This window comes from Pogona vitticeps, chromosome 3 (genome assembly GCF_051106095.1).
Source record: "Pogona vitticeps strain Pit_001003342236 chromosome 3, PviZW2.1, whole genome shotgun sequence".
Classification (NCBI taxonomy): Eukaryota; Metazoa; Chordata; class Lepidosauria; order Squamata; family Agamidae; genus Pogona; species Pogona vitticeps.
The window spans coordinates 221,575,038-221,599,786 of NC_135785.1; the positions used below are offsets into that span (position 1 = coordinate 221,575,038).

The 24,749-nt window shown below is 37.9% G+C and overlaps 1 protein-coding gene across 5 annotated transcripts in view; it reads right to left on the reverse strand.

Moving 5' to 3' along the window:
* The window catches only part of EPHA6 (EPH receptor A6), a 558,183-nt gene that overhangs the window by 266,466 nt on the left and 266,968 nt on the right, over nucleotides 1-24,749 (reverse strand). For all 5 annotated transcript variants that reach the window (XM_078389828.1, XM_078389827.1, XM_020810349.3 and 2 more), the window contains 2 exons: nucleotides 17,025-17,180; nucleotides 13,032-13,367 (listed from right to left, as the gene is read on the reverse strand). In XM_078389828.1, the coding sequence (XP_078245954.1) occupies nucleotides 13,032-13,367; nucleotides 17,025-17,180 (492 nt within the window). The remainder of the gene's footprint in view (nucleotides 1-13,031; nucleotides 13,368-17,024; nucleotides 17,181-24,749) is intronic.

The window sequence follows — 24,749 nt, forward strand, 5'->3', positions numbered from 1 at the left end:
AAGAATAGCAACATTAGTCTTAAAGCATAAAAATGAGAAAATGTAATGCCAATTGAATAAAAGTATATGTATCAGGATTTGAAATCACATAGAGAACATCTACTGTATAAGTGTTTCCCATTTTCACGAAGTCAACCTCCAGCCATACAAGGGGACAGAAAAGATGATGGATGGAAATGTCAAGTGCATTCTTGATCCATGCATGGTAGTTTGCTTGGAATAAGAGCACTGGAAGAGAGCCACTCTGCTCTTCCATCAGGAGAACATATGCTAAATCCAGGCAGGTAGCTGACTTTAATTGCATATTTATTGGCTGGGGGATCAGAAAGGTAAATTAGAGCTATGATTCATCCCCTGCAACTCTTACCAATATGTGCACAGCATCCCTAATAACCCAATTCACTGGCAACATAGTACTGTGTAGTGAATGTAAGCATTTGGTGTATGTTTAATAGTGAAGTGGGGGGTTCCATACTTCTGCATGTCTATCAAGTTTACTATGGACAGAAGCAAGTAAAGGAGCCTACTTCTGCACATGAATTGCTCACTTCATAGCTATTCATCAGAGCTGACAATATTTTATCACAGAAGAAATATGATTATACAGATAGGGCCTGTTTAACTACTGCTTTGTAGCTGAAGAAACCATATGCACTAAATGTCATATTGTTATGCAGCTGTTCAATAAATGAATACCACTTTGTGATGCTATATGTAGCTGATATATAATTGGAAACTCTCATGTAGCAGCAATCCATTTACCTAGATGTTGTGAAGACATAGGCTTTTCTTTTCTCTGTGAGCGGTAACTTACAAAATATTAGCTGTCTTTTGGAAAGAGGACATCTAAGTAATACAGAATTTTTGTTGCTTACCATAGTAATTTGTAGGCCAATTGAATCAATAAGAGGTTAGTGAGTCAATTTTTCTGTAAGTCATATTGTTTCAAATAAGCCTACTCTAACTGCAAATTAACATAGTACGTTGCAGTCAGAGTAGGGCTATTTGAAAAAGTGGAACTTACGAAGGAGTTAACTTAATAAATCCCTATAGATTCAATGGGCCTACTCTAGTGTGATTTACTACGCTAAATATCAGGATTTTGACCACTGATTTTGTACAACAAAACCTCCAAAGGCATTGAGGGATTCTAACAAAAATAGGTAAACATAACTTTTTTAAAACATGAAAAGAAAAGAAAAATCTAGTTTCAAGACCACTTTTCAATTATGACAAATAGTATAAAACAAACCTACACATAGAGCACAAATCTTAGTAGCTCAGCAAACAAAAATTATCAGTACCAAAAGGGCAGTCTTCATGGATAACAAACAGAAAAAGATTCAAAGGATTTTTTTGTAATCTGTGGAAACATAACTGGCAAACTCCAAAGAATTGCAATAGGAAAATAATGGCTGTTCTAATTGTTGGTTGTGCAAGACATCTCAAACCACTAAGACTGAAGCACGTGTTGTAACTGCAGGAAGATTAACTTCGAAAGAGGAAATTGAAAAGCCTTCAGTTGAAGAGCTAAGGAATATTTGATTATATTAGATAGTCTAAAAGTCCTCTGTTTTAAGAGATGGGCCATATATTCAAAACTGCTAGCTGAAGAAAGACAGCATGGGGATCCCTTGGCCAGCATCTTCAGAGGACAGGAGTAGCACGCCACAGAGACTGGCAAAACGTTGGGAAGAACAACCTTCAGAACATGGCCAAAGAACCCGAAAAACCCACAACAACCATTGGATCCCGGCCATGAAAGCCTTCGTGAATAAACTATTGTCGTATTGCAAAATTTGAACAAAAACCTTTCTTGCAATACAGTCGTGCCCCCCTTGACGATTACCCCGTATAACAACGAATCCGCTTCACGACGATGTTTTTGTGATTGCAATTGTGATTGCAAAACAATGTTTTAAATGGATTTTTTTCGCTTTGTGAAGATCGGTTCCCTGTTTCGGGAACCAATTCTTCGCATTACGACGATCAAAACAGCTGATGGTCGGGTTTTCAAAATGGCCACAGGCTGCTCAAAATGGCTCCCCGCTGTGTTTTTGGAAGGATTCCTCGCTCTAAGGGAACCAAAAATAGCTGCCCCTATGGAGGATCTTCGCTGGACGGTGAGTTTTTCAGCCCACTGAAAGGCATTGAACGGTTTTCGATGCATTTCAATGGGCTTTTTTATTTCGCTTTACAACGTTTTCGCTCTACAGCTATTTCGCTGGAACGAATTAATGTCATTAAGCGAGGCACCACTGTATTGCAGACTCTTGTTGAAAGCACTGGAAAATATTAAGCCACGTCATGGTTATGGAGAATTTTTTTGAGTTTCTTATTCTCATGCAAAAGAATGAAATAACTGAGGATTTACAGTTTTCTCTGAAATACAGCAATGTTTTAGAACAATATTAATTCAGCCTTTAATTGATCTCCAACTTTAGCAGAAAGCCACCATTAATTAATACAACTGAAACTATCAACTTTCATCTTGTACAAGAGCAGTGAAATAAACATAAACCAGTCATCTGAACTACCCACTTCTTTTTCCCCATTGGCATACAAGATAATAGGACTTCCAAATTGTGGAAGTATAAAATGAGAAATTGGCAATATATCTGGTTAGTACCTTATGTGATCACATTATAGATTCTTGAATTGTAGAGTAAATCATAATTTGTTGATTAAAACCAGAGTTGAAACCTAAACTTGCTAGCAATAGTATGTGTAAATATAATGCCCTCCAAACCAGGAAGAAACGTGATGCAACCTCAGTCTACAAAATGGTACCATTTTCATATCTAACCCTGCAGTCAGTACCTTTGCATATTTTTCTGGTAAATAAACACACAGTTGGCATGTTCATTTTTGGCAGTACTTTAAACCTTGTCCCAAAGCACCCACAAGCAAGCCTGAGAAATTGGCTCTTGCCTTTCTGTCTGTCTGTCTGTCTTTCTTGCACATGTTATGCATAAGTGAGATTTACCGTATTTTTCGCTCCATAAGACGCACCGATTTTTTAGGAGAAGAAAACAGAAAAAGTGCGTCTTTTGGTGCAAAAAATACGGGGTAGTTATTTGTGCAGAAATGGTCCAGAAGCCAAAGGATACAACATCTGGCCTCATCACATACTATGTATTTCTATCAAATCCTCTTCCACAGCCAAATGCATTTCCATACATAATTTAGTTAACCAACCATAGAATTAGGACATTACTCAATTAATTATCTAATTATTTTTGCTGACAGTTGACGATAATCTATATTCCATCTCTTTCCTAATTCTAATGCAAAACCTAGTGCCTGCTAACTCTGGTAAACCTATACTATGTTAATATATTCTTCAATTCTTTAAAAAAGTCAATTCTTTTCTACCCTTATGCTCCAAGGTATAGAGGCTGAACTTTTGGTAACACTATTAATCTGTATGGTGCTGTTTAGTTTACACAGTTACTTTACTGATTTGAATTCAACTGTAATTAGTTTCCAATGTCATCCAATATGTCAAGTTTCTTTGAATTTACAGCTTGCTGGTCTTTCCATTTATCTTTACAAAGAAAAAAAAAACATTGCAAAGATGTTTACCTTGGGGGAAATGAGAGCTGATAGTCTTGGTTGACTATTCATCTGTGATATTAGATTATGCAACTTTAAAAATATAATTTTTATTATACCAAGATATATAGTAGATGGTTTTTAAAATCTATTTTAAAAGGTCATAGTTTTCTTGATATGCTATAGCAGTGATTATTCCAAGAATAGAGACAGAAAGTTTGCCAAAACATTCAAACAAACATTGATGCTAATGTTAATATGTGATTGTCCAACAGTACTTAACAATGATTTGATTCTGTTGTTGCATAGTAACATACAGATGATTTCCAAGAGAGACCATGAATCTCTTACTGGATAAAATGCCCCTTAGTGACTAGGCATTCTCAAATGAGACTAACTTGAGGTAGACTCATATATATTTCTTTCTTTCATACATATTTGGCAACTCTCTTGGAATGTTGCTACAGTTCATTTGTCCAGAACTTTCTTGCCATGTTGCTTGTTTGTGGTGGGGTGATGGTTTCCAAGGAAAATGTGCTTGAAGTTCCATAAAGCATGTTTATGTATTCAAAAGGGAAAGTTTTACTGTATGTTTCTGGAGTGAAGTCTATCTTCTTGCAAAAGCTACTTCCTTATGTTACTGTTTCTGAAGATGTAAGGTTGAATTCTACTTAGCGATGCAAACATATGCAAAGTTGTAATCTGAACCTGGAGCAGAAAGACAAGACTTCTTCATAATAAAACCTGATCAGGAATGGGTATGTGCATGCTATTAGAAATACTATTTTGAAGCTGAGTTATAAAACCTGTACAATTTCTAAAGGTTACAGAAGTATGAAAACTTTAGGCCATTTTATATGTTTTCAACACTACTCCAACATGCACAACTTTGTACTATGTGAATATATAAATGAAACCAGTCTCTGATCTGAAAGCCATAGGCTAACCTATATGGAGACAAACACATTAGACAAAAGGAGTTATGGAACATAATGAAGAAACTACATTTTATGAATCAAATGAATTGAAGTAACCTGTTACAAGCATAATTGCTTTAAGGACCCCACAGCAAACACCAGCAAAATTGCTTTATAATTTACCATGTCCTTCACTTTAAACATGTTCCCTAAAGGTTTGTGTGAAAGTCATGACACCTACAAGCACAATTTTTCCAGACTGACTAGCCATGATTAATGTCTTCTTTTACAGCTTTTGACCAAACTAATTCCTTTTGCTAGGAAAGGAAAGAAACCTTCAGTTTGCTTGTCAAGAAGTCGGAACACGAGAGATCGTGTTTTAATTGAAATCCCTTTCAGAAATGTTTAGGTAAGCTTTGGAAACAGAAGGTTGCTAATTTGACTGAAAAAAATTCAGTAATCAGTCAATTACGTATTGTAGCAAAGGTTTCTAATTACAGTATTGAAGTCACAGTCTTATCCTGGGAATATCTTGTACTGCTCTTAGGCTAGAGCATTCAGTAATGACTCTTCTAACTGTACCAGTCAGTGATAAAGATTGCCACTAAATGAAGTGAGCCTGATTACTTTAATTTGATTCTTTGCAGTGGTGGGATTGTGTAACACAAGGTGGTTTGTTCTTGAGAGAGGAGAAAACACTTAATATGCTGAAAACTTTCAACAGCTTCTTGAGGTTAAACATACCACCTTTGCAAAGACATATGCACAATTCTGCAACTACACTGGGAAAAGCCCATGAAGTAAACCTATGCTTTCTTATATAAAGATATGTTGATTATATGCAACAATTTGATCAATATTTCCCCTATATATAAACTTACTGTATTTAATAAAACACACACACATGTCATATGTAAATCAATACATAATTTAACAGAAGTCCTAACACATAAAATGGAGAAAGCTAGACAACTTAGGTCATATAGTGTGGAATTAAAAATACAAATTAATACAGCTGATAATTCAAGGCAAAGTAAATATGAAAATAAGTGCAGAGCAGAACAGAAATTATTGTATATAACTAGAGGAATGCTTTTTATGCAGCAGAACATTGTGTTTTTTTTCCAGCTATCACATTCAGAGTCAAAATACCTGTAATGATATCAAACCTCCAATACAAAAGGAACAAGAAGACTGGAGATGCAAAGCATAACCTACCCTAGGGTCTGTGAGGCACATGAAATGAGATACAATGAAAAATTAGTGTGTCTACTTTTCCCACTTAACATGGTAAATAGAAGTTTACTATCTCTATTGAGTGAGAAGAGCCAATCTAACATTGTGGTTACTGTGTTGGAGAGTGTTACAGTAAGACTTAGGATACCTGAGTCCAAATCTCAACTTGACCATGAAACCCACTGGATGCCTTTGGGCCAGTCACAGTCTCTTAGCCATACTTACCACCACAGGGAGAATGTGATGATAATATGTGAAGAGCCATGCACAGCAGCCTGAGCTCAATGGCCAGAGAGAAATGTAACAAATAAATAAAGAGTGATGAAGAAATTCTGTGCGGTTAATTTGGGACTCAAATCCACTTATTTAAGCCCTGTTGCACTTCTAATAACATTGTGTTAATTGCCACCTCTTTGGGGGCAAAAATGACAAAACTGACAGTGTTGTACCTTTCATGCGAAGGTAAAGTTCACTGCAAAAGGGAATAATACTTGGAAAAGTTAAAAGCAAAAGGACAGGAGGAAGACAAAGGGCACACAAGCAGGCTGTACTCACAGGAGGCACACACAGGGAATCAAACTCCCAACCTCTGGCTGTGCAGCCAGATGTTTAAATGACAGAGCTATCCGGGCAGCTTTCAATCACCAATCCAAATGGAGGCTGCAGCCAAGAGATCAAAAGACTGAGACCTGGAAGGGCAGCAATGAAGGAAGTAAAAGAGATAATCAAGTGTAAGGACAAGTCACTGGAGGCCAAGATAAAGATTATCCATACTTTTATATTCCTGATCACCATGTATGGGTGTGAAAGATGGGCAGAAAAAAAAAAAGCTGTCAGGAAAAAGAATTGTTTCATTAAAAATATAGTGCTGGGGAATGCTTTGTGAATACCATGGACTGTCAGAGAGACAATCATGTTGGTCTTAGATCAAATCAAGCCTGAATTATCTTTGGAGGCAAAAATGATGATACTGAGGCTGTTATTCTTTAAGCTCATTAAGAGAAGACAAGAATCTCTGGAAAAGACAATAATGCTTGGAAAAGTTGAAGGCAGCAGGAAAAGATGTAGACCCAATACAAAATGAATTGTCTCCCTAAAGGAAGCCACAGGCTTATATTGTTTCAGGAACAGTTATTATTATTCCCAGTATTAGTAATTTGTTTACAAGAGCTGAGTTGAGCTACTGAGGAAAAGCCATTTTGGAGATCTCTCATTTATAGGGCCCCCATAAGTTAGGGGCAGCTTGATGGTATGTAACAACAACAAGGATTTACAAAGTTTTAAAACATTTTAGATTTCCAAGTGTATCAGTTCACCTCTTAGGATTCATTCACAGTGCAAATCTCATTCCATTCATCCTTGATCAAAAATAATCCCTGAACTGAAGCACTGACATTTTGCATTCCTTTGCCACATTTTTTAACATCATGCTAGTAAAACTAACAGAAATATTGGCACAAATGCTCTGAATGCCAGTATAAACATGCATGCTCAGAGATGACATGAGATGCAGCTTGTTTTTAAATCAGCTCTCTCTCTCTCTCTCTCTCTGTGTGTGTGTGTGTGTGTGTGTTTTCCTCTCATGTCTACTTCTTGTATCACCATGTTGGTTTTCACTGTAGTTCATCCAAGCAGGGCAAGTACCATTCCTTGGCAATCTATGATAGCTTGACAGTAAAACCCAAGTGTGTACGTTGCTTTCCTCCCTCACAATAATTCTTACATTACTAAAATGCTACTGGTAAAGCTTCAGAGACTTTAAGGATCACTTTTCAGAGTCTCAGCCAGTTTATTTGGATATAAAGGGGCAGTTTTGCAGAGAAAGACACGGTGATAAATGAAATGGCAAGCCTCTATAAAACATGTTTATGAAGGCAACACATTTTTGTTCCTTAGAAATTGTATAGATATACAGAAGAGGGACCACTGAAGACTATATATTTCAAATATCAAAGAAAAAATCTGTTACTGCCTGGTTAATGGATTCCCCCCCTCTTCTGTTGTTAGACATTTTTTAGGAAGTGCAGCAGACAATTTAAAACTGAAGGCTACACATTAACATGTTTTAACAGTGACAGTGCAACAGCACCCCACGCCCTAGTAATCCAAAAAAGATGAAACACAGAGGATACGATGTGAACTAAATGTAAATACAGGGATGAGACACTGGCATGTTTCAAGGACAGCATAAATATTTGTAGAATGGACACACAGTGAGAGAGAATGACAAGGATAAGAAAACAACAACAGTCAGCTAAAAGGTGTGCAATAGGGCAACTGAAAGAGAAAAATAAAAATGAGAAGGTATCTTATGTAGACTACACCAAATTATTTATGTTCATGTTGTCAGTTCATTAACATGATTTATCTGTCCTTTATTATATTGTTTCAGGAACAGTTATTATTATTCCCAGTATTAGTAGTTTGTGAATATGGGATGAGTAGCTGAAGGAACACAAGAAACCGGCAGCGGGAACTGGGAATAAATGGTTGGGAAATCCCAGAGCTTAGAAATAACTCAGTTTTCTAACAAGATATTTTTGTAAACCATTATAATTTGTGATTACAAGCTGGAAGGAAGTTACTTTTTGGCCTGTAATAGCCATGGTTGTAAAGCCTGCACAGGTTTTAGTGCAATGTTTCAATTATGTAAGTGTTTCGATTTTTGGTGTTTGACTTTAAATTGTTTTAAATATCTTATGTTTCAAAATTCTGCTCTGAGATCCTATGACATAAGGCGGGCTATGAATGTTTAAACACACACACATACACACACACTTTTCAGTGAAACAAGAACTGAGTATAACCCTGTTACAGTGGGGTCTTGACTTAAGAACGCCTTGAGTTAAGAACATTTTGACTTAAGAACCACTCTCATAGGAAAATATTGATTTGACTTACATACTTAGATTTGAGTTAAGAACTAAAAAAAACCACGTGGGAGGCAGGGAAAGTGCAAAATTTGAACTTTCAGTTAACTGTTGGCCAGTGAAAAGGGTGCCTGTCTGCTTCCTCACGCCTCCCAGCGTTTAGAGGGTGGATTGGGAGTCTTCAGACTGCCTGGTACTGCCTGGACTGCATTTTCCCTGCCTTCCCTGAACCTTTCTTGACCTAAGAAAAAAAGAAAGAAAATATCCCCCTCTAGTGGTCGTAGGCAGAATAGCAGCTTCCCATTAGTTTCTATGGACAGAAAAGAGCAGATACGGATCAAATGGTTTTCAATGCATTCCTATGGGAAATGCAGATTTGACTTGAGAACATTTTGACTTGAGAACCGCCTTCCAATACGGATTAAGTTCTCAAGTCAAGACCCCACTGTATTTGTCACTTTGGAGTATGTGTGTGTGTGTGTGTTTAGTCTGATCTGTTTGAGGGGGAAGGATGTGTAGCCTTCCTCCTTTTTGTGTTGTGCAACTATCAAGGATCACACAGCACAAGACAAGAGGGATTAAGAATGGGCAATCGACAGCAAAGTGAGTCCCAATGGATGAAGAGATGGAGGAGTGAAGTGAACTGCTCCATGGAAAGATTCAGCATGAACAGAAGGGGAATCTTTTGTGAGTAGTGGAAATAAAACTCTTTATCTCCCTCTGTGTGCTAGTTCCATATGCTGGCTCACCAGCCACTTTTGCTGCATTTTTCAGTGGTGCAATGGTACTGCTAGTGAGTTCAAAATGAGCAGTGCAAGGAATTACTCTTTTAGGCTGCCATTATGTTAATGGCTTGATGTTCAAGCTCACTTACAAACAATGCAACATATTCATTTTGAAAAGTGACATTCAATATTGTATGCTGACAGATGAGACAAAGCTAGGAACATAGGCTCTCCTTGCAACAAACACAAAGTACATAAACATACCCTTTCAGAAGGAGTGCAAATCCATGGCTGCACAAGCCAAGCTATTTGTTCAGTTGCTTCATCTACCAAGATTACTTCTGTCTCACCAGGATGATGCTTCAGCTTATTTTGCCTAAACCAGTCTCTCACAGCTGCCAGACAGGTATTAATACCTGCTACTTCTCTAGGCTCAAATGAAAATAAGAGAGCTGCATATCATCCACATAGTGATATCCTAGTAATCCCATGCAGATGCTGAACAGCATAAAAAGTGAGAACAGCATAAAAAGTGAGAACTCCAACTCCTGTGGAACTCCATACACCAAGGAGAGGAATAACTGCCCCTGTACATCATTCTGGGTCCAGTCCGTTGAGAATGGATTGAACCAGCTGAGCTTCATATTATCAAGATATGGTCCAGAAGGCCATTATGGTCAATGGTACTGAACACTTCTTAGAGATCCAGAAAATCAACAGGATTACAAGGTTATCTACTAGGGCAAACAAAGCAGTCCCCAAACCAAACTGAAAGCCAGATTTGAAATGATCCATATGATCAGTGTCATTCAGCTATTTAACGCCACCACTTGCTTACATACTTCGCTCAGAAAAAGTATATTTGAAATTGGATAATAATTATTCAGGTGTTAAGAAGCCAAACAATCTTTTTTTCAACAGAGGGCATACTCCCACATCTTTCAATATTATTGGTACACATTCTTCCTTTATTGAAGCCTTTGCTGCATGTGCAAGCTTGTCTTTATTGAATTCAGAAGGTGCAGTGGGCAAAGGTCAACTGAACAAGTGGTTGACTGCATTTCTCCAGGGACTCTATCTACATCCTAAGGGCCAACAAGAACAAACATACCCAAAAATGGCAGATGAACAGACTGTAAACTCTAGCACTGATATTGAGAAATTGGTCCATGGCTAAACAAGTCTCGGAGATAATATATCCAAAGTACTTCATAAATAAGTCACTACAGTTCTCTGAATAATCTTCCACCTGTATCGGAGAAGGAAATATGACTCTTTTGAGATCTGCTGACAGGCTTTTACTAACAGTACAAGGACCCAAAAGAATATTAGCCACTGTAGTGTGCTCTCCTTAAGAAAGATATTCAGGTTAGACCCATCCAATTTTTGTAATTTAAAAAAAAATTAAATTCAATATGGCTGAATATTACTTTGTCATTAGGACTATCAAAATGAGTGAGGTTCACACAGAAACAAATCTCACTATATTGTACTATTCTTAATTCTATAAAGTTAAATGGAGGAAAATAAAGAGGTTCAAGCATGCCTTAGAAAATGTAAGCATATAGGTTACATTGTATCAAGAAAAGTGAATGTAACATTTTGCTTAAGTAGCCTGGTTTTAATAGCCAAAATCCTGATCTGTAGTTACACTACCGGGAAAAATAAGCTAATTGCTGCTAATAATGAATCCCTACTTAGATTCCACTGTGACTAAGAATCAAATGAGGAACCAGTTAATTAGTGGCTATAAACTGCTATAATCTATTAATCGCTCAGCTGCATCCCTACCTTGACACTGGGTCCCTCACCATGCTGGTCCATGCACAGATAGTCTCCAGATTAGACTACTGTAATGCTCTCTATGTGAGGCTGCCATTGCTGCTGTCATGGAGACTTCAGCAGGTCCAGAACTCAGCCACCAGACTACTAAGTGGGGTCAGAAGGCATCAACATATCTCTCCCACCTTGGCTGCCTTGCACTGGTTGCCTGTTCATTTCCGTGCCAACTTCAAGATAATGGTGTTAACATACAAAGTCCTAAACAATTTGGGACCACGTTATCTGGCAGAATGCCTTCTTCCAACCAGATTTGCCCGTCCTGTAAGATCTTCGCAGGCTGGACAACTGAGAATTTTGACCCCCAAGAGAGGCCCAGAAAACAGTAACCAGAAACCGGGCCTTCTTGGTGGTAGCCCCACAATTATGGAATACTCTCCAGCCCAATATTCACCTAGTGCCTTCATTGGGAACCTTTAAGTTATTATTAAGCATTTTTTCTATTTAGACAGGCCTTCCCAGACTCTATGACATCTGATACAATAGCATATAATAACCAGAATTCACTAATGTTCAACCTCTTAAAATATTGTATAATTATTTTATTTTCTGCTTTGTATTGTTTGTCTTTATATTTTGTTTTATCGTATTTCGTAAACTGCCCAGAGTGGCCTGGGTTGACAGATGGGCAGGATAGATAGATAGATAGATAGATAGATAGATAGATAGATAGATAGATAGATAGATAGATAGATAGATAGATAGATAGATAGATAGATAGATAGATAGATAGACAGACAGACAGACAGACAGACAGACAGACAGACAGACAGACAGACAGACAGACAGACAGACAGACAGACAGACAGACAGACAGACAGATAGATAGATAGATAGATAGATAGATAGATAGATAGATAGATAGATAGATAGATAGATAGATAGATAGATAGATAGATAGATAGATAGATAGATAGATAGATAGATAGATAGATGCCATTTTTCTTCTGCTGGTGTAAATAGAGAACAGGATTTTTGTCATTATCTGTGAAGTCTCATTCTGAAACCAAGAAAAGCGAAAGCAAAAACGAAAACTGGTACCACAGAAGTGCAGATGGTCCAAGTACATACTGATTCAAGCCAGCAGGTGGTGGTCACAGGTAGGTATGAAATAATTACAGAAATGCACAAGCATTGGAAGTAAATCAGGCCACAACTTCATTGGTAACAGCTGTCACTAATACTGGCACTAACATTGACGATGGATCAACATCAGCTGACCCATCTCCTGAGTGATCTTATAAGCAAGTGAACTGGAAAATGGGGTTAACCACATGGGCATGCATCACTGTGTGGCCTCTTCTAGCACACCTACAGTGAAGAGTTCATGGTCTCCTGAGCTGAGCTCTGTAACCTCTCTCTGCCCCACCCCTTAAAAAAAATCTGCTAGAGAGGATAAAGCAACTGCCTGACCCCCCATGCAACCTGATCCATCTTCTTCCTTCCAATTGCTTCCAACAAAGCTGTGACAGAACACATACAACCCCTTTTACTTGCTAACTAAAAACACCAGATGATCAAAGGGGAAGCAGGTGAGAGAAGATTCAAAACCGAATAGTGACTCCAGGTCTGCATTTTCCTTTTTAAACCATAGATACTGGCCAGATTTGAATCCTCCAATCTGGACTTTCTATAGGAGTTGATGACCCCTTTATCAATCAGGGATCTCCACCACAAGTTCCTCTGTTCCAGTGCACTGCCTCCTGGGAAGGCAATAGCCTGGTGGCATCCAAAATGGTGACTGACATTCTGCCCCCACCCACAGCTCCCACCTGAACAACAAGTATAGCCCTTCAGTGAGTTGGGGGGCTGTTAGTCATAATTCACAAAAGGAACTATACACTATAATCACAATTGTAGGCTTTAACTGGTTCACAACACAAACTCACCATCTTGGTCCGTGCTAATGGTAATAGCTGTGAACTGCTTCGGTGAGAAACTTAATTCTGAAACTCCATTCATGGCTTCTATTTCAAAAGTATAGTTCACATGGGACACAAAATCAAGCACAGTCACTGAGGAATTGATTAGCCCAGTGTGTCTGGGAATGAATCGTATCCCTCCTCCACATAGTTCACATTGACTGGTGTCAGATCCACATTTCTTACAAATTACACTATAGGTGAGGTCTTTTCTCCCTCCTGTGTCACTAGGTGGGCTCCATTCCAACATGAGAGCTGTTTCATTTATGTTAAAAACAACATTCCTTGGAGCAGAAGGTGGTCCTAAAAAGAAGAAAAAGAAAGAAAATAGTTTATGTAAGTTCTAGTGCGTACACACACACACACACACACACACACACACACACACACACACACACACACACACAGACAGAGTGGTGCCTCACTTAACGGGCACCTCGTTTAATGATGAATCCGCATAGCGACAATTTTTTGCGATCGTTTTTGCGATCGCATAACGATGTTTCTAATGGGAAAATATCGCTTTGCGATGATTGGTAAGCTGTTTCGCTTACCAATTTTCACATAATGATGTTCTCCCAACAGCTGATAGGCGGTTCCAAAATGGCTGCCGGGTAAAAAAATGGCCACCCTCTGTGTTTTCGCGCCCATTCCTTGCTTACTGGCGAAAATGGCGGCCGTATGGAGGATTTTCGCATAAAGATAATTTTTTTGCCCATCATTGTCATTTAATTGTTTAGTCGTGTCCAACTCTTCGTGACCCCATGGACCAGAGCACACCAGGCCCTCCTATCTTCCATTGCTTCCCGTAGTTGTGTCAATTTCAGGTTGGTTGCTTCGCAGACACTGTCCAGCCATCTCATCCTCTGTCGTCCCCTTCTCCTCTTGCCGTCACACTTTCCTAACATCAAGGTCTTTTCCAAGGAGTCTTCTCTTCTCATGAGATGGCCGAAGTATTGGAGCCTCAGCTTCAGGATCTGTCCTTCCAGTGAGCACTCAGGCTTGATTTCCTTCAAAATGGATAGGTTTGTTCTCCTTGCAGTCAAGGGGACGGGTTTTAATGCATTCCTATGGGCTTTTTTATTTCGCATAGCGATGAATCCGTATAGCGACGATTTTTGCTGCACGGATTATCGTCGCTATGTGGGGCACCACTGAATATATATATATCGAAGCAAAAGAGTCTGGGAGAGGCTTGGCACAGCTGCCATCCCTGTTACCATGTAAGCCCTTCATTGTTATGACCATCTTTGTTGGAGTCATCATGGACCAACTCACTTTCTGGGACTCGACCAAAGAGAATGTCATTGAACAGGTGGGAAAGACTGAGTTTTGAAGGTTTTCTTAATTGTATTTTGCTCCAATTGTTTATAGTGGTTCTATGTAGTTCAATGTTAAACTTGTTACTGACACGTGTTATGTTTCAATTAACCCTGTTGGTTTTGATATATGTCTGTCTGGTTTCATGGAACAAAATATAGAATACCATTAGACTCTGTAACAACCATTGGGGATCACACTAGGATGCAGATGTCTGCCCCATGTGGACTATGTCTTTAGCTAACTAGAACAATTATTTTTACTAATGTATGTGTGTACTTTCATACCTCCTAGACTATTTCTATGAATAGAAAACATATATTGTGAATTAGCCTTCAGTTTAACTTACCACCAGATATAAGTGAAAAGCTCATAATTATGTTATAGTTACTGAGATCATAGCTTTATGTTATTTTTATTTATTCTCCTTGCATATTATTGTATCATTCTATATTGATGGCACCTGAAAAAACAAACTATGCACAGTTTATTTTTTGTCTTACAATTTGCTGGCAATTGGTAATAATTTTTGTGTATAAAAAATGTGTACAGGGAATTTGGTTCTTTGTTTATAACAAAACATGATTTATTATGTATTCATATTGCTATGAATAGGAAAATTGTTATCAATTGTGGCAGTAGTGTTTAAAAAGTTTATAAATGTCCGCCTGCAGACACTGAAGAAATAGACACCCTTCATACTCAAGGGCTCTCATGCCAATTTGCATGACGATTAAATAGCTTTTTAATTGCCATTAAATTATGCCATCTAAACTGTGATTTCATGCAAATATTAAGCTGTAATGACATGCAGTGAATCATTTACTAAGATTTAGAACTTGGAACAAAGAGAGACAATTAATTCTAATCCTCAGATTCTGCTAAATTATGTGTCATTGGGATTTTTATGAATGTGGCCTGATTGCTTTGTTATCATTTATAAATTATACATAGATTATATGTCACATTAAAAAAAAGCTGGCAGGCATAACCTTTCCACAGACATCTGTGAGCAATATGCTCAGGAACCTCCTTACACTATACATGTTCTTTAGGCAAGTAAATATGCTGATGATTTTAAATAATTAATTTATTTCAGCTACATACATCAGTCATCATGTCTTTTCTAGTTTCAAGAGGAATGATTAATAATGTAAGTAATGCATGCAAAATACATTTTATGAAGAAATGTTATATCCAGGATCCAGAAAACTAAATGGGACACCAACAAGGACCTTCATTTATATCAAGAAATTCATGTCATTTTTTCTGCATTGCCAAATTCTGAAATGGAGATAAAATTCATTGGATCTATCAACTCAAAGAATAGATGTGATTATGTAACTCCCCCTGCCCTCATTCTCTTCAGCCCTGCTTCACACTTTCAGATCTGTTCTGGGAGGCTGTGGAGCATTTTGGACTTGTTCAAGCAGCAGGTTGTATGTCATTTCTATGATAAAGAGAAAGTAACACACTACACATAGCTCATTTCTAAAGTTGTGGTTTTCTTTTGGTTTAGGCACAATATAATGGCCAAGTCTTCTCTTTGGAGTAGTGAAACTTCTGATTTTCTCCTGGATATTCTTTGCTGGGTGAACAACATCCAGAGGAAATGGAGAGGGAAATAGGGCCATGCCATACTGAAAGTCATTGTCAGTTCCCATGCTACATTTTCCAGCTCTAGGTGAAAGATATGTCCTAGCTGAACCAGAGTTTAAGAAGTCTGAAAAAGTATAAAACTATCAGATTACAACTAAAGTTATGGAATGAAGAAAATGTTATTTCCTGCTCTTGCAGATACAAATGTTATAGGCTGATACCTGGCTGGCAAGTACCATCAAGGACATGCTGTTTATCAAATAGTAGGTGCCCTCTTAAATGGAAATATAGCTTATGGGCAAACATAGCTTGAGGATGAATTAGCCATAGAACAGGATGACACACACACACCAAACCCTACAGTGACTTCCAAAGCAAAATGTTAAATCTTGTTCTTTTGGACCTCCATCAGCTTGCACGTTGGACTACTGTAACTAAGTCTTGCATTTGGTTCTGTAATGGAAATTATGACTTTTTATACAGTTAGAGTAACCTACTTGCCAGCCAAGATTGCCTTTAGGGACAGTGTTTCAAATACGCCCAAGAATGGCTGATTATGTGCTTCTTTTTTTCCCCCTCATAGTTTTTTTGCCTATATGTCAGGAAGATATTTGTGGAACAGTTGCAACATTTTGAGATCATGCCTGAGAAAAAGAGGCTTGATTATAAGTGTTGGCAGAAATTTTGTATTTATTATCAAATTATCACAATATATATTTTGTACAAGGTTATATTTCCCACATCATGTATATTATATATTTCAGTACCCTGATTTGAAATGTGTGGCCAGTTTCTTATTAACAGAAGTGTTAGAAAGTACACAGGGTTTTTTAAAAGTACTTCAGACTGAAGAATATTTTCACTTATTTGAAGGAGTACTGGGAATAAAGGAACACCTAATTTGCATTCTTGATTAACAAAAACATGCTCTCATACTTTCAGGTTTTGTGAGAGGAATATAAAATAACTGCTATTTTTGTCTTTGGAGATGATGAGATGGACAAGGGAAGAATTTCAAACACCAGACTGAATCAAACTTACGGGTACATGCCATAGTTGGTGGATCCTTCTCAGCTCGGAAGTAACCTTTTTCACATTGGCATACAGATGTTGCTTCTACAAAGGTTTGGCTGTGTGGAGGACATTTGGAACACTTTATATTCCCAGCAAATGCTTTATAGAATCCTGACCTGCAAGCTGTAAATAGAGAAACAAAGAGAATGAAGTAAATTTATCCAGCTATCTGAAAAAGTAATTTTCCAGCTTTCTGTATAACTCTCCCAGTAATCCTTGACCTTGCAAAAGAACACAACATTGACTTAAGACAAGGCTCAGCTTGGGATAGAAATAAGTTTGATTCCCAACAGTCAGAGCAAGCACAGGAAGGAAGGAAGTAGCCTTCACAAGTTGGTTACCAGTGAGTGTTTTACTCTGCATTTCCCACAGAAATGAATAAAAGTAATTCCTTATATAAGAGAAAGTAAAGAGGAAGAGTTTATGAAGATGTATGTATAAGGTGTTAACATAATTAAAGGGATGTAGAAAAGGTAACCCTGCAAATGAATGTGCTGTTAAAATTAAGGCTTGAACAATACAGTAGTTTACTAATGTCATTGCAAAATGTTTAGATAAATCCAGCTAACCAAGGCTACTCTACAATAACATCCCTGAAATCTGAACATCCAATATGGTAAAATATGTAGGTGAAATTTGTAGGTACTATAGCTTGCATTCTCTATAATTACAACATTCTAGTTTTCCCAAATTCTGGTATTCCAAGATCCTGATGCAACAGATGCTTTATGCTACAGGCCTTTATTCTTCTCGGCTTTGCAAAGTTATAGGGAAAACAATGACATTATCATCATAGTGGTGGCTTGCCAGATTCTGAATCACAAGCCCTTGGAATTAAGTAGTGCAACAACAATAAGATTTCTCCAGGACCCTGGAGAAAAGGTTGTTTATAGTTTGAAGGAAAAGGAAAACAACAGAAAGAACTATAGATATAGAGAGATATGACACACAGGCATGACTTTTACTCATCATTACAAGACAACTTCATGCTACACCCCACATACTGGATGCCAAAAATCAAGTAGTAGAGAAACATGAAGCTTCATTCCCAGAAGCCAGCACATAAACAGCATATATTTCCCTGGATATGTTGGCAAGTCTTTGGGTCCAAGTCCTGAGTCTGAGTCTTCAGTATCAAGTCCCAAGTCTGAGTCCAGGTCTTTAGTACCAAGTCCTAAGTTCCAACCTCCCAAATCTAAGTTCTCTACAGGAAATGTCATAGTTTGAGATATATTTTACGAAGAAGCAGTCCTTTAACAGATGTAATATGTCCATGCACAACATGTTGCAATTGCACATAGCTGACATACTACATCTATGGAAAGTATTGCTCAGTTCTGTGAAATGGTTCTGATAGTTCATTATGGGACCCTAGACTTTCTGCACAAATGATGTGCTCCAAACCCAAACAGTTCTGCCTATGCTTTGTTGTAGTAGAGAACAGAAGCCCTTTTCCTTCCACTAGGAACCTACTTTGGAAAGGGTATGAGAGTCACAATTTTTAGTAGGAGAATCATTGTACTTTTAAAGCTTCTTTCTATTTTTGCTGGTCATAAAAACACACACCACTTGTTTGTGTGTGCACTGTGTATCCATCTTTATTTTTATCTCTATAGTTAATTTATAAGAATCTTCAGTAACAGGCTTCTGAAGGTGACATACAATTTAAAAAATAGGTACAAAAATAGTAAAAGCAAAAGTAAAGGACCCACAAAAGCATAGATGGTGCAGCAAAACTGTTAAAATACACAACGGTAACACTGGATGACAATGTGTGCACCTGCCTTCTCATCAGGCCATCAGAACAGAAATCAGGCAAGCGTATAAGGTGGGGGAAGACCTATTAAAGACAGCAGCTAATAAGGTCATCTTTTCACTCGCACACATACATTCTGTCTACGACAACTTGCAGTAGTTACAGTTAATTCATAATACAGCTACTGGGCACATGACAGGTAATATATTTGAAACAATTGTACTCTACCTATGTTTCTGGAGACTTCAAAGTGATACTTCTTACCTGTATAAGACTTAGGACCCAGGAACCTAAAAGATCACCCCTTCCTACACAAAATTGTCCTTGTATAGAGTTAATCTATGGACACTGTTCTTTAGGGGTCACCACCATCTGAGGTAAACTGAATGGTAACCAAAGAGAGATAATATCCTATTACTGATACTCTGTTTACAAAATTATTTTCCGAGGAGTTCCAATTTTGTCAATATTTTTGAAGGAAGGGACATCAGACTAACATGTTTCTTTCCCCCTAAATTTCTCCTGATACCCAGTGTAGTGTAGTGGACAGAATGCAGGACCAGTACTCAGGAGGCCTGGCTTCGAATCCCTACACAACCATGGAAGCTCACTGGAGAGAAGAACAATTAAAATCACTCCTTAAATGTCTCACTTGCCTTGAAAGCCCTGTTGGGTTTGCTATAAGTCAGTTCTGAGTTGATGATGATGATACGTAACAAGATTCTCCTAAACTTTATTATAACACACTATACTTTATTATTTTTTTATTTAAACGTTTGCATTTTGTCTTGTTTTCTATAAATCATTCCAGTTTTACTGGAAAAGAGTGTACAAAGATTTCAAATAAATAAACAATTAATATTAGATGCCAAAAGGACCAGGTCATGCTGCTACTTGTGTCTTAAGTATCAAACTATGGTCAATTTCTTCTCTCATATTCTGGCCTTGGTCATTAGGCAGAGTGCAATCCTATTTGGAACAGGTTGAACAACAACTAGCACGGACGTGATGGCACTGCGGGTTAAACTGCAGAAGCCTCTGTGCTACAAGGTCAGAAGACCTGCAGTCGTAAGATCAAATCCACGCGACAGAGTGATCCCCTGTTACCTGTCCCAGCTCCTGCCAACTTAGTGGTTCGAAAGCATGCAAAATGCAAAATGCAAGTAGATAAATAGGTATCACCACGGTGGGAAGGTAACGGTGTTCCGTGTCTAGTTGCGCTGGCCACGTGACCACAGAAGATTGTCTTTGGACAAATGCTAGCTCTATGAGTTGGAAACGGAGATGAGCACCGCCCCCTAGAATTGGACACAACTAGACAAATTGTCAAGGGGAACCTTTACCTTTACCTTGAACAACAACTCCCTAGTCAAACAAACCACACACAAAGAGGAATTCCATTTTGAGTGGACTGACTTGAATAGTGTCTGTCTGCTACTGCTTCAAAACACTAATTCACTGCTTCCACTGTCTGATGGAAAGGAGAAACAAAGCTTGGGTGACATTGGCATGTTGAGGATGTGACTCTATCCTATATATATATAGGACTTTGAGAGATCAAGAATTAACAGAGTCATACTGTTTCCATCCTGCTCAGGTTGATCAAAGCAGTTTCTGTGCAGAAACAAGGACGAAAATGAGATGGAAATGGATTCAGGTCATCAGTCTCCTCCAAAAGTGACTGGAATGAGTTGTATAACATACAACAACCCACATAAATTGCTCAAGGGTATATTTGTGATAATTCTTATCAATCAAACATTACAATTATATACAAGTATATTTCCCCTGGAATTTAGCCCAGAGAGAATCACTCTAGTAGGAAAGGATAACATAAACAACATATTTTAGAGTATAAGACAATTTCATTTCACAATAATGTCTGAGTGAAATAACTAGCTAATAATCAAGTTATGACTTTGTGCAAGGTGCTTAGTGCAAAAGCTTTACAGTTAATTTTACAAAACCACTGAAAACCCTAAAATGAAATTGTCATAGTTAAGCAGACACATTAAAATAAAAACCAGTGCTTTGTAGATATTATGTGATAATAATCTGAGAAAGTCCTAACAATCACTGGCTGAAATTAATTGCAGAATGCTGATTGAGGGTTCAAGAGGAACATGAATAAGCATGTTCTTTTTACACACCAATGAATATGCAATCAGAATCTGAAATAAGCACCTCAGTGCTCATGTGTTGTAGCAGTGTGTAGGTGATTTTTAGTACTGGAATTTGAACTTCAAACTAATCATATGCACATGTGATTTTTACCAGCAAGCTTTTAACAGGACCAGAATTACTACCAATGCTATTAATTGTTCACCAGTAAAGGGTATGGAGGAGATATTTTAAAATTAGCGAACTGAATAGATGCAAACTTCTACCAGAAAAACAGTGATTATAGGCAACCTATTGTACATTGCACATTAATAGAAAAAAGACTGACTTCTCTAAACTGCCTAAATGACATCTAAATTCACACTCCAAACACATCAATCAGCATTCTGTCTTGCATTTAACATTTTATCAGTCATCCAGCAATCACTCCAGCACTGTATGTATGTATGTATGTATGTATGTATGTATGTATGTATGTATGTATGTATGTATGTATGTATGTATGTATGTATGTATGTATGTATGTATGTATGTATGTATGTATGCATGCACCATTCACTGTAGCATACAAATCAGCTATTATTATTTTTAAATAAACTATGCACAGCTGTTTAGAATTGGTGGAATTGCCACACAAATACAAAGGAATGCTGCAAAGCTGTACGCAATGACACAAAACAGTGAGTTGTCTATACTCAGAAGTCATTAATGATTCTGGTTCTTGGTTCATCTTATATACGTTAGTTTGCATTTTGACAGCAGACACAGGTTAACACATGTATGCCTAGAAGCAGATGAGAACAAAAGTCTTGGTGTAGCTATAATAAGCAGTTTAGAGATCATTGGACATTTACTGCATGTCTTTCATACAACCAAGGTTATATGGTATATAGTAGAATCTTCTGAGTTTTGTTATCCTAAGAACCTAATTTTATTTTCCAGACAGGAGATGTGCATTCCTAATAGTTAGAGATGTTAGCGAGTACATTAACATTAAGTCAGGCAAAACCAAAACCAAAATAAAAAAGACAAAAGAAAAAAGTTGTTGCACATTAAAGACTAATTGCTATATTTTAATGTGAGCGTTCATGTCCGAGAAAGTAAACTTGTCCATGACTTGCTATTTATATTACAACCATCTGTGCCAGGTAAACGAATGTAAATGAAAGCTAGTCCTGGTTCAAAACGGGAAGAGTAGACATAATTGCAGAGTAGAATTGGATGTTTTAATTGCATTAGATCTACATTACCAAGTCACTAGCACTCTTCACTCTCAAGCACTATACTGAAGTTGTTAAGACATGAAAAGGGGACCATTTCATTCACTTTGATATCAACAAATAATTTGTTGCTGCTAAAGATGATTTTCTTCTTGAGACAAGCTCTTGTGAGACTCACATGTTTTCTTTAAGAAGCTATTTGTTCAGAACAGGTTTTTCCTAAATATGTAGGGAATCCATCTTTTGCGCTAATCAGCCTTTTGACATCTAATAGCTCAACTGTGTCGCTTTGTCTGGAAAATTGTAACATATAATGGGAGACAGACAAGCATGGGAACTGGTCATTAAATGTAGGAGACTTTTTTTCTTCTTGGTTCTCTTCTGGAATTCTCTGGCAGAGCACTGAAGAAATGGGATAGCTAGTTATCACATTAGATATACAGGCCACAATACAAATGTCAGTGAAATTTCTATAACTTTCCAATGTAAATACATGTAAATATATTTCCATATTGAGCAATCTAAAGTAAGATTATCTGTCATCCTTTTACGCTGACTCAAGTTATCACGCTCTACGTGGGGCTGCCTTTGAAGATGGTCTGGAATCAAGCTGCGCGGTTGGTGAGTGGTGGGACCGCTAGGGAACACATAAAGCTGATTCGTTTAAGTTACATTGGTTACCAGTTGCTGCTCGGGCCCAATTCAAAGTGCTTGTTTTGACATATAAAACACTAAATGGCTTGTGCCCTGGTTACCTGAAGGACGACTTCCTTCCATATGAGCCTACCGGGCAGTTAAGATCTAGCCAGGGGGCCCTTTTGAAAGAGCCATCCCTTAAGGAAGTAAGAGAGACGGCTTGTAGACAAAGGGCCTTTTCGGCAGCTGCCCCCAGACTATGGAATGCTCTCCCGACTGAGATTTGTCTGGCACCGACGCTGATGACATTTCGGCGCCAGGTCAAAACCTTCCTGTTCCAGAAGGCTTTTAATTGAAATAACATCAACTGTGTGTCCTGATGGCAATTTTTAGAGTATCTATTTTAATTGCATTTTAATCATTTTATCTTTTATTGTATTTCAATTGTGTTTTAATTGTTGTAAGCCGCCCAGAGACCTTTGGGTAGAGTGGGCGGCATATAAGTTCAATAAATAAATAAATAAATTATAGTTCTTCCAAAAAGTATTATGAAACCATTTATTTGAAAGATACATATAATCATTTTGAATATTCTCTTTTCCCCATAATTGATTGTTCTTATTTTATGCTACCAAAATCTTTTTGTAGTATTATACCTTTGTGTGATTGCACCACACTAAGTGCAGCAGCTTCAGCAACTCATGTAGCAAAAACAAATATTCAAAGAGTCGGACATGACTAAACGACTAAACGACGAGTATTTGTAGCTCATTTATGTAACTGTCATTTTTAGTTGACTTTTGTCATAGGTAAAACCAATAAACTAAACTAATTGATAGCTGTTACTGCCAAATCCTCAAATAATCATAGACACACAGTACTTTAACTACACTTACAGCACAATCCTATGCATATCAATCAGAAGCACTTTCCATTTAACTAGTTTAATTGCGCCCCTTCATGGATTGCTGCCTTGTCGTGGTGAAGGGGCTTGAGTAACTCAGAGAAGCTATGGGCTATGCCGTGCAGGGACACCCAAGACGGACAGATCATAGTGGAGAGTTCCGATTAAACGCAATCCACCTGGAGTAGGAAATGGCAATGCCACTCCAGTATCTTTGCCAAGAACGTCCCATGATCAGAAACAAAAGGCTAAAAGATATGACGCTGGAAGATGGGCCCCTCAGGTCGGAAGGCGTCCAACATGCTACTGAGGAAGAGCAGAGGACAAGTACAAGTAGCTCCAGAGCTAATGAAGTGGTTGGGCCAAAGCCGAAAGGACGCTCAGCTGTGGACGTGCCTGGAAGTGAAAGGAAAGTCCAATGCTGCAAAGAAAAATACTGCATAGGAACCTGGAATGTAAGATCTATGAACGTTGGGAAGCTGGATGTGGTCAAACAGGAGATGGCAAGAATAAACATCGACATCCTGGGCATCAGCGAACTAAAATGGACAGGAATGGGCGAATTCAGCTCAGATGATTATCATATCTGCTATTGTGGGCAAGAATCCCGTAGAAGGAATGGAGTAGCCTTCATAGTCAACAAAAGAGTGGGAAAAGCTGTAATGGGATACAATCTCAAAAATGATAGAATGATGTCAATACGAATCCAAGGTAGACCTTTCAACATCACAATAATCCAAGTTTATGCACCAACCACCATTGCTGAGGAGACTGAAATTGAACAATGTTATGAAGATTTACAACACCTTCTAGAACTGACACCAAAGAAAGATGTTCTTCTCATTCTAGGGGACTGGAATGCTAAAGTAGGGAGCCAAGAGATAAAAGGAACAACAGGGAAGTTTGGCCTTGGAGTTCAGAACGAAGCAGGACAAAGGCTAATAGAGTTTTGTCAAGAGAATAAGCTGGTCATCACAAACACTCTTTTCCAACAACACAAGAGGCGACTCTATACATGGAAATCACCAGATGGGCAATATCGAAATCAGATTGAT